At 37.9% G+C, this 10,906-nt stretch overlaps 1 protein-coding gene across 7 annotated transcripts in view; it reads left to right on the forward strand.

Moving 5' to 3' along the window:
- The window catches only part of LOC133838230 (RNA-binding protein Pasilla), a 40,742-nt gene that overhangs the window by 8,647 nt on the left and 21,189 nt on the right, over window positions 1–10,906 (forward strand). For 5 of the 7 annotated variants that reach the window (XM_062269258.1, XM_062269259.1, XM_062269260.1 and 2 more), the window contains exon 2: window positions 7,745–8,345. The exons of the other annotated variants lie outside the window; for them this stretch is intronic. In XM_062269258.1, coding sequence (XP_062125242.1) covers window positions 8,313–8,345 — 33 coding nt within the window. In that variant the 5' untranslated portion in view covers window positions 7,745–8,312. The remainder of the gene's footprint in view (window positions 1–7,744; window positions 8,346–10,906) is intronic. 7 annotated transcript variants of the gene reach the window in all.

Genomic DNA, 10,906 nt, shown 5'->3' on the forward strand with positions numbered 1-10,906 from the left:
GCGACACGAATAAGGCCAGCCTCATCATTTATTTATGAGAATCGGTGTGTGTGTGTGTGTGTGTGTGTGTGTATGTGGGCACATATCCTTGGTACATAGTCGTACTCTGGCAGACATATAACGGACACCAAATCGACATGCTAAACAAAAGACCTCTGAGCCGAGTCAAAAAAATCTAAAACTAAAATCCATGGCAACCAAGCGATTTAAGTCAGGAATTTAAGAAGCAGAGTAGCTCAGCATCTACATATGTGTCTGACTAGCTGAGTTGACGATCCTGGCAAATCCGCTTAATTCACTAGTTACATTTAAGAGTGTATGTTGTATGTAGTAAGGAAAAATCTGCAGCGACAAAAATATTGTGGAAAATAGGGGAAAACATGCCGCTGTTTTTAGGGCAGGGATAAGGGCTTGCAGTGAGAATAAATTATTTGAAGAAAGGTTGTAAACAGGCAGCCGCCTAGGGAGGAGACCGAGGTGGAGGCAGAGTCTGTGTACAAACACTCAAGCTGAAGAACCACTTTCGACTCTAAGTACAGAGTACAGGGCTCAGGGATTGGAAGTTGGGGTGGCATCCTGGCCACTTATTTGACTCCAATAGACGTCGACGGCGACGACGATGACGACGATGATGACGACGTCAAAAAAGGTTGGTTGATGACACTGCCTGGTTGTCTGTATACATATCTCATCCCACTTGTCTGCGGGATGGAATATGAACCCTTCACTTGCGGATGCTGCGATTCCTGAACTCCTCAGATATTCCCGAGGGCTACTATTACGATGAGGGGTCAGTGGGCGTTGTTTGTTCCTAATTCTATATATCGCGTGCTTCGTTTATTGATTTTCGCTTTCATTTTTCATGTGGCATGCGATACAAGGCGAAGCGAGGCACCAGAATTCGGAGCAAACAAGGAAAACAATGAAAGCAAAAATAACTGCTTACATATGCGAGCTGAGTTCTTTTTTTAGGAGTCAGGACACTGGACGAGAGAAAACATGAGAGCCGAACTACTCGTATACAAATTTATTTTCCCAACTCACGAGCCTCCGAGCACGTGCCGACAAAGTCAACGAGGTCGCCTCCAATTGCTCGCACTCACTCTCTCTCCTCTTCATTACCCTTATCGTCCTCTGTCCTCTGTCCACTGTCCACTCTTCACTGTCCTCTTTCCATTGCCATGATTCTTGCAGGCTCATTCATTTTTGGCGCCTCCTTAAGTATGCAAAGCCAATGTCCTTGCCAGCGGCACGTTGTCTTTAATGTCGCGCCAAGCAGCGTGCTGCAAACCTCTTTTGACCCTCCCTTTTCTCTTTGCTCAAAAACAAATTCATCCTTATGAAATCTGTGAATTTATGTTGTGTTTCGAGCTGCATTTTCAGTTGATTGACGTGATCATTTGTTGACGTCTACAAAAGTCCAAAACTTATCACAGGTGTTTTGAAATATATGTAGATATACTCTCAAAGAAAACTGTGGAGCACTTGTTGAAAGGTTGCGTACAAATAAGTTGCATTCTCGTTTGTTTCGACTTCTTTGTGAGCCAAAGTCGAATACATCTCGATTTATCACACACATGAAAAGTGTGTACTTTATTTGTACATATTTATAGGAATAAGATGCATCATAAAAACGTTTCGAAATAGAAGACTAATGGCATATCTGTCAACAGATATTGCTGAGACCACAAAAAGGCGATAAATGACATCCAAATAGACAAACCAAGCGATATTTTAACAATTGAGCATCCGTTTTTATTTGTTATGACTTGTGTCAGCAGATTAGTATCTCAACAAGGGAAAATGTTATATTTTGTACCCCGAATACTCGATACCCTTAGAGATATGTAAAGAAACAAGATTCTCAGAGCTAAATAGTTTCATCTCGTCATTGTGATTTTATAAATTGATTGAGTTTTAGACTGCTTCAATGATGGTGGTCGCTTATCAGCTATGTAGCAGCGGCAAACAGCAGAAGAGCAGGAAAATCAAAACAAATTTTTGGGGTGAAAGATATCATGGGCCTTAGTTATAACGTCAGATCGTATATCTGAAATGTAGAGTTGATTTTATTTTCAAATTTGCTGTGATAACAATGCGAATTATTCATTTTCAATATTTCAAAATTTTCAGAGTATAATAAAAACTATTTACTGATAACACAGCACAATAAATACTCATAGTGTCGGAGAGTCGCAGATGCTCTCAGTTGCGGCATACGAGTACTCACACGCTCAGTATATTTTAGAGAGAGCGGCTGAGCAAACACTTTGCCAACTGTCAACTGTTAGATAAATTATCTACAAACTAGGGCAGCTACACTCCTGCTGTTCTGTGGCTCTCTTTAGCTCTCTCTCTCTTTCTTTGTCTGCAGTGTTGCCAACTCTTAGTGGTCGTTTATAGCAGTGAAAGCATAAAAAAATAGCCAAAAATAGCAAGATTTCTTTAAAAATAGTAAATTAAAATAGCCGTTAGTTTTCAATGACAAAATCTTATATTTTTGTACATTCAGTGTTGATTTTTTAATGATTCTTCTTCGATAAGCTAATTGTTTAAAGCTTGCCCAATTTCCACCTCCTCGGAACCAATATATTAGAAAAATGCGGAAAGCTCACTAAGTATTTTTGTAAAGCTTATATCTGTCGATTCATCAATCAATAAGCTAAATTTTGTTTTGCAATGTCGTTTTGCAGACATTCCTGGAAATGTGGCGACAGCACATTTTTTATGACTGTCAAAGTGCATGACATTCGATGAATTTTTAACTGGCTTTCTTTAAAGATTTGCGCGCACAAATTATTAAGGTGGTCAACCGGACTAATTAAACAGTGTTGAGCCACAAACAAGCAGAGAGCATATTCCTTTGAGGATGTCTCTGTAGAGGTTTGAGAAACTCTATTGTTTGGTTACCTCGCCGTACTTCAAGGTTTGCCTCGTGTTTTTTTAGTTTCAACGGGCGATTTCAAGTCCCACAACTTTGCATTTAATGTGCATTTGCAATATTTGCAAAATGCTTTTAATTTGTTAGTTAAATCTTTTGCAATACAGTCCTTAAGTTGGGGATCCTCCAACCAAGCATCGCGAACTTTTGTTTATACATTTTAAGAAACTTCCGCACAAACACAATAATCAGTGAATTTGAATGTAGAGATGGTAGCATTGCGAGCGCGAAACGATGTTGAGAAAATACCAAGAACCCAAAAGCTACAAAGGGGTAAATAATATTTTAGTATTTAAAATACACAATTCGGTCACGCTGGGCGGTAAACGTGGTGTGTACATATCGATAGCCACAAACAACGTCTCTATTGCCAATATACGACTTCCGAATATTAAATTTGAAGGTCCACTTTTTTTTTAGTCAACTTTAAATAAATACATATAATCAAATATTACAAATAATTTAAAATAGCTAAAAAATAGCAAATTTTTTTTGTGAAATAGCCAACATAACAGGCTCTAGCAAAATTGAGTGGTTTCTAGTTTTAGGTCATGCAAAATAGCCAAATCTGGCTAGAAAATAGCCAAGTTGGCAACACTGTTTGTCTGGCTCGGTCATTTGTTGCTCTCTCCCTTGTTCTCTTGGTCCCTCGTTCTCCCCATATGACCGCTGATGCTCGTATGGCTCTCAGCCAGCCTTTGAGAGTGTGTGGACGTGTGAGTGCATAACGTTCGCTTGAAATCCATTTCGTTTTTAATTGTTGCCAGTTTTTGAAATTAGTTGAATTCGATTTTCACGGACCCGAGTTCGCCTCGCCTCGCTTCGCCTCTAGAGAAAATTTAGCGTTTAACGAATGCGGTTGTAAAACATCGTGAAGTTTCATGTTACAAGTGCGCTGTGCAGTTTAATTGGACACAAAACAAACCGTGATATCAATGTGAGTGGCAAGTGGCAAGTAGCAAGTGGCAAGTGCCAAGCGACACAAGCCCTTGAGTGTTTTATGCAGCTAACAATTAGTTAAATGAGCCCCAAGTGGGGTTCGCTGGTGATTGCAGCGCCGCAACAAATAAGCAAAATATGTCTGAAATATTGTAGTATGTGAAAACGTTTCTGTTCTTATCGGCGATGCAACTTATAAGCTCTCAAAGGGATCAATCTGAAAGCAAACTACTCGATCAGGCCTTCTCTTTTGGATGCTTTAGATTTGCTTTTACATACATACAAATTATGAGTAGGACAAATTGTGGGATTTGTTTCTTCAGCTTTTGCTTTGGATTGCTTCGGCGTCTGCTTTAGCTGTTTCCTTCGCTTGCTTGTATCCTCTTATCAACGTATGACATACACATATGCAGAGGAATCGGTTTATATACGCGTTTATTTACACACATACACACCCATACATTCCACTTTACAAATAAACTGAAAACACTTATCGGCTTTGCCAGCGCTGGAGTGATAAGTGCGACGGCGCTCGTCGAGATAAGATGGACTGCTTTTCGTACGAAGCGAGTACATAAGAGTTTGATAAAAACAATTTATAGTTTACCCACTCATGTACTATGACTCTATACAATGAAAGAGCGGGTATGGTGACAATCATATTGAGAGTTCATGGCTGAAGGTATCAGCGATATATTTAGGTATTTTTGGGTATATTAATATGGTATATTGTTAGACTGTTCTATATTTATATGTCAAATACGGCCTTCGGTATATTTTGTATTTTTTCTATTTTCTTGAAAATGTGTACCGGAAATCTCACAGTCAAGCCTACTTTACAAAAGACAGCCTTACATGTTTTATTTATTTATTTTTTTTATAATTATAAAAACTAACAAGTTTAATCAGTTGATTTGTGACCTTCATATATCTTTTGCTATTCTCGTTTTTGAATGCTGTGACTGAAATGCACTTTTCATTAAGAAAAAGTGCAAGATACCTCGGCCACAGCTGTTTCGTATTCATCACCATTAACCCATTTGCAGCTGTAGTTTGTTGTTGGGTCGTTCAAACCGATGCCAAATACTCTTTCGCTCACATCTTTGCAATTTATTTATCTTTTGTCTCTCTTAATAAATTCTTACAATAATAATGGAAATGAAACTAAACAGGCCTTTAGTAATATTATTATTTCGCTCCAAAAAATAATTCAAATAAAAGAATCCTGCATCAATTAATCCGGTTTAGAGGTCCTTCAAACAGGGTTTGGCTGCCTTTCTTATATATTTTGTGAAACACACGTAGCCACAATGCTATTGAAATGACTTAAAAATTAACGGTCAGAAGTTCGTCAGGCTACTTTTTTTTAAGTAAAGGTTTTTCTGATTTCATTCAAATTAATGATTAATGTCAGAAATGGGTAACTTATGTAATGTTGAGCGATCGTGTGATATTCTCACTAAAGAAGAGTATTTAGTTTAATGTTAATGCGACACTTTGGAGTAGAGAAAATTTTGCAATATTTTGAATAGCAAATTAAGTGTAAGTAGGGTAGTAGTAGTAGTAATTGTATCTGGCTTGTGACATATAATATATTAAGCATCTCTTAACGGTCTAACGGACGTCGTATTTATGTGTATTTGTATGCATTTAAACAATAAGTGATTTTACTGGACGAAAAGGGGACCTGGAAGAGGGCTTGGAGCAAGCAATGATAGAATGTTAGAGCGTGTCAAGAATACTTTTCACTTTCAAATTTCTGCAGCTGCAATTACGCAGAATATTTTATTTATAAAAAACTGCATTTTGTTAGAGCCCTAGCTAAGTATATATGTACATACGTATGAATGTATATATACAGGTATACGAAATGGGGAATTTAACTAAAATATCATTAAATTAATTGAATTTCCAAACGCGCAAAAGCAACTGGTTGTCGCGCCTCGTTACTTGATTCTAAAAACTGAAATATTTGCTGCCTAACAACAAAAAAAAAAGCAAAAAACAAAACAAAACTTGTTCTGCGATCAGTCTGTATGTCTAAAAATTGTTCACTAGTTTTTGTTTTCGTTGATTACTAATTTTCGAAGTGAATGCAAATTTTGTGTGGTTTTTGGGTTGTCTGTCGTGACAGGTGCCATAAAACAAGCGAGCAAAAAGCGAGAAAAACATAAGCGTAAAGCGAAAAGCTCAAATCGTGAAGACCTGAAATGTGTTTGCATATCTATTCGAATAAGCATCTCACCCAGTAGATATTGTAGATTCTCCTATATGTAGGTCTGCTTGCGTATCAAAATGACGAACACCTTGGCAATTTGTCTCTTCATCTCCCCTCTCTCTCTCTCTTTTGTTTTCCACGTCTGCTTTCTCAACATCAGCAGTTGTTGTAGTTGTCGTTTGCCTTGATGTGTTGTTTTGTGGCGTTGCCATCTCGTTTATTGCTTATTTTGCTTTGCAGTCTACGCTGCTCAGTGGACAGAAATGTATTTAATGGTCAAGGTCGTTTGTTGTCAAACACACACATTCACATTCACATATTCACATGCACACGCAAACCTGCACTCCGAGTGTTCATATTATTGTGGTCGGTACTCAGAGCAATAGAATCAACAACAGCAACAACAACAGCAGCAACAACAACAACAACAACAACCTGCGCGATCAAAATATTTGTATAATTAAACAGCATTTTAATAAATAAATGCGCTTCTCTTGGCTTACTGTTGTTGTTGTACTGGTTGTTGGTTGTCGTCACAAATTTAATTAGCAGTGAAATCATAAAAAAAAAGCAATCTACGCTTAATCAGTTTGCAAATTATGATTTTCATTGTCACGTGCGTGAAATCAATGAAACTTCAAATTGCACAAAATCCTACAATCCCATATTTACAAGACTTGTCCACTTACTAAACTTTCGTCTAGACCCCAGGGGCTATGACATAATAGCACACAGACACTGTGGAAGATGTGCGTGTGTGTGTGTGTGTACTGTGTAAGAGTACTGTAAGAACAGTAGGCATTGATTTGATAATTAAAATAAATTAAACTACTCATATGACATGAATGCTGTTGTTTTTTGCATTATTATTTGATGGGTGAGAATTCTTCATATTGATATATCCCAATATACACACATAAAACAGACTACTGTACACAGAAGACGGAGAAGGAGACGAAAAAGAATAAGAAATTACGAATGTCATCGTGCTCATGCTTTTTTTCTTGCTTATAACAATTGTCGTCTTACTGCATTGTTCACTGCATTGCCTGCCTGGCCCATGTCTTTCATTTCCTGCCAAATATCTTTATCGCCTGTTGTTTTATGCCTTCAGCCCACAGCCCACAGCCCACAGCCTACAGCCTGTTAATTGAATGCCCCGCTTTAAACCAAGTTAAGAACTCTCACAAACTGTATATAGCCAAAGTGTTTTGTGTTAATCTAATTGTATATGTCATTCAATTAGCCACAACTATCAACTCAACTCTATAGATTCACATGAATATATCTTTTACTGCGATAATTTGAAAAGTGCATTATTGAATTTGACTTTTGATATGCATATACAAATCGTATGTTACTTACATATACTATATAAAAATGTGTTATCCGTTATTACATATGATGCCTTAATGTTTACTGTATGTATGTATATTTATTATTGCTGCATAATTCACTCATAAATATTTTTTTCTTTTTCTTTTTTCATATAAACGTTTACAAAAATAACTCGCACATTCCACCACCAAAACCTCAAAAAAAAACAAACAATACCAACACTAAATAAAATACATACTCTTATAATAATTCAAATCGTCACGCAATAAACCGAAAATTGAAATCAATCAATAAACAAATAATTCAAGAAGGACAACACGAACATATATCTAATTAGGGTATATACATACATATATACATAGATATCGATTGTATGTCTACAGATTATATTTAGAGGCTTTGGTGAAAATATTGAATAATCTGGTGTAACTGCAAGCCCCGAGCGATAGCTTTTGCACACTACATACATATATAAAGATATTATTTGAACGGAAGGATTCAGTCACACCTAAAACAAGCCGCCATCATTGGAGCGCATTCAAATGCGAATTGCCGAACTCTTAAGATAGAGAAGCCTCTGTAGTTACATTGATCACCCGCTCGATAGGCGCTGCTGAGAACTCAAGCCTCCATTGATAAACATCAAGTCTACTGATACAACTCAAGAAATCAAAAAATCAAACAAACAGACAAACAAATCGAATCGAATCGAATCGAATCGAAAAAGACATAAGACAATAGAAGAGCAAACCCTTAAAAACAAATTCAAAGCCAGCACCATTCACTTAAAAATGGCCGAAGACGCTGCCATGGAGACATGTCCAAGTCCTGAGATTGGCGACTCTCGCAAAAGGCCGCTTGATTCCGATCCGGAAAATGAACAAACTAAACGCTCACATTTCAGTTCCGGTAAGTTTTGTAAATCAAAATCATTTGAAAAAAATTGCCAAAATACAAAAATGTACATAACGATGCAAAGAGCATATTTCGCTATATCGCTTTTACATATTATCATAAAATCGTGCTCAAACTTTCCCACTATATATTTGTCAATCTACTCGTATCTCTCTATCAATCAATTTACTGCCCTCTCTTTCTTTCTATGTAATGCTTACACACTATCTGTATCGCTACGAAGCGTTTACTTAACTCATCCTCAGCTGTATCCCCAATCTCGCTTCATACATATGTATATTAATCGCGAATATACGTTACATTTTATAATTTTCTATACTTGAATTCGCATTATTATGCGTAATGCTCTCTTGATTTTTACAAAATGCAATCAGTCGGTTCACTATTGACATCTTTTAATTGAGACGACCAGAAGCGATAGGGCAATCATTGCATAAATCGCGTATACGACCATCAAGCCAATCAGAGTGCCCAATATTTGACCTTTCGTATGACGCTAGCGATGCTCGCATCCTTCAGTCATTTGACCAAAGCAATCTCCTTTTATACATCCAGTTGTTGACAGAACAAACGCTAAAGATCTGCTTTTGTTTTGAATACCTAACGAGCGACACTTGTGAGCTTAACTCGCTTTGGCAATCTTCTCGCGCTTTCAAGGTGAGCGTGGTCGCAATCGAAAATACCTGTCGTCTGATCGCACCAATCGCATCGCATGCATTGTTCGTGGCTTTGATATTCGTTATTTTATTGTAGTATCATCGTCTCTGTCACAGGCATAAAAATAGCAGAGAATACAAGTTTCAAACACTTTTTGTGTTCGCCCCCGAGACGCCTCTTCACTGGTTGGCTAAACATTTGACTTTTTGTTTGTTTCTTAGATCATAGTTAAAAACTTGTTTTGTTATTTCCAATAACTATCAGGCTGAAAAATTTAAACTAACGTTTGTATATATTTGAGTATCCAGTATGAATATTTTTTTAAATCCATAAATGTTATTGAGCAAACAATTATTATTTGTAACAACATTTCACTTAAGCTGGCTGTCGTCATTACAGTATTCACGTGACACAATCTTTAAATAAACTTAGCTTGGAAATTGCTAATTGATCAGTTGGCAGTGCCTTAATACTTCTCTTAAGAGAAGATAAAAAGAATGGAATGAGAGGAAAAATTATAAACCATAAACCTTATAAATAAATAAATATTCTTAATCAGCACTATTAGGAAATGTGATTTTTATTTAATAATATCTGTCTCTGTCTGTTGCTTTGTTAGGAGTAAGTGTATGGATCGTATATACTATAATATATTTACACTTTAAGTTTCCTATTTTGAAGAGGAATATCACAATATCCACACTGAGCTCCAATTCTTTTCCCTATGTTAATTGAGAGTAGAAAAAATTCGAGTACGGTTGACTAACTGATCGTCATCTTTGGATTTTTAGTTAGCTTGTCACTCTGAATAATTTCGCTGCTAACGAAGTGAGTTGTTTAAGTCATTCTTTATTTTTCTTTCTTGCTGCTTTTTGACTAGGTCTATGCTACACATAGCTTCTCTATGTTTGCATATGTATATTAGTTATCTGTCCCAGTATTTTATATTTATTTGGGTACTCCTTTTATTTGTTTTTGTTGTAATTTTGCTTTTGGTAAACTAGGTAGATTTATCAAGGCTACTCATGTGTGGGGTTGTTGCGTGTACTCCAATTGTGTGGTGAGCAGTGGGTCGCAAGGCTTGAGAGATGTGCCGCGACTAGGCAGCATGCCAGTTGGCCAGTTGGGCACTTCAGCCCAATAAGGCTGCAAGGAAATGCAGTAAAACCCCAAAGCAGTGTCGGTTACGTAATCGAAGCAAGCTGCCGGAGCTTTAGAGTAGATGCGCGGGTCACCAAGTGACGAGAGAGCACATACTGAGAGAGAGAGAGAGAGAGCGCAAGAGAAAAGCGACTGAGTAGAAGAGAGTAAAGCGTCGCGTGGGAGCTGCTTTAACAGCACTGTTGACCTACTTCATTCACAATGCGGGAGTGTGCGTACGGTCTGTCGTACAGCACGCTGGTGATGTGCAGGACACAGACAAGGTCCTGCGCAGTTCCCGCGTACAAATAGTAACAGCAGCATCAGCATCTGCGTCGACTGTCGAGAGCTACACTCCAGCGTCGCTGGATTGAAGTCACCGTTGAAGTGACAGCTGCAGTGGCCGCTGTAACGTCCTTGAGCACACAAAAACACACACATATCCATGCAGCTATAGCCATACAAAACACTTGCACTGCATACTTGTGCAGACTCAAGCTGCATTTCTGCTGTCGCCTGTCGGGCGGACACTTTGAGTGCGTTTATTGCCTCTCTTCCACCCACAAAGAGCACAGTTTTTCTTGTTCTTTCTATCTCACTTCTCTCTCGTCACCTCATCACCTCGTCATCTCTCTTTCTGGCCAGATACGCTTTTTAGGTAACCTTATTTTTGGCGTAGTCTTTTGTTATTACTCAAGTGTTGCCCGCGTTATCGTGGCCTCTGCTGCAGCTGCTGCTGCTGCTGTTGCACTTGTAGA

Source organism: Drosophila sulfurigaster, chromosome 2R (genome assembly GCF_023558435.1).
Source record: "Drosophila sulfurigaster albostrigata strain 15112-1811.04 chromosome 2R, ASM2355843v2, whole genome shotgun sequence".
Lineage (NCBI taxonomy): Eukaryota > Metazoa > Arthropoda > Insecta > Diptera > Drosophilidae > Drosophila > Drosophila sulfurigaster.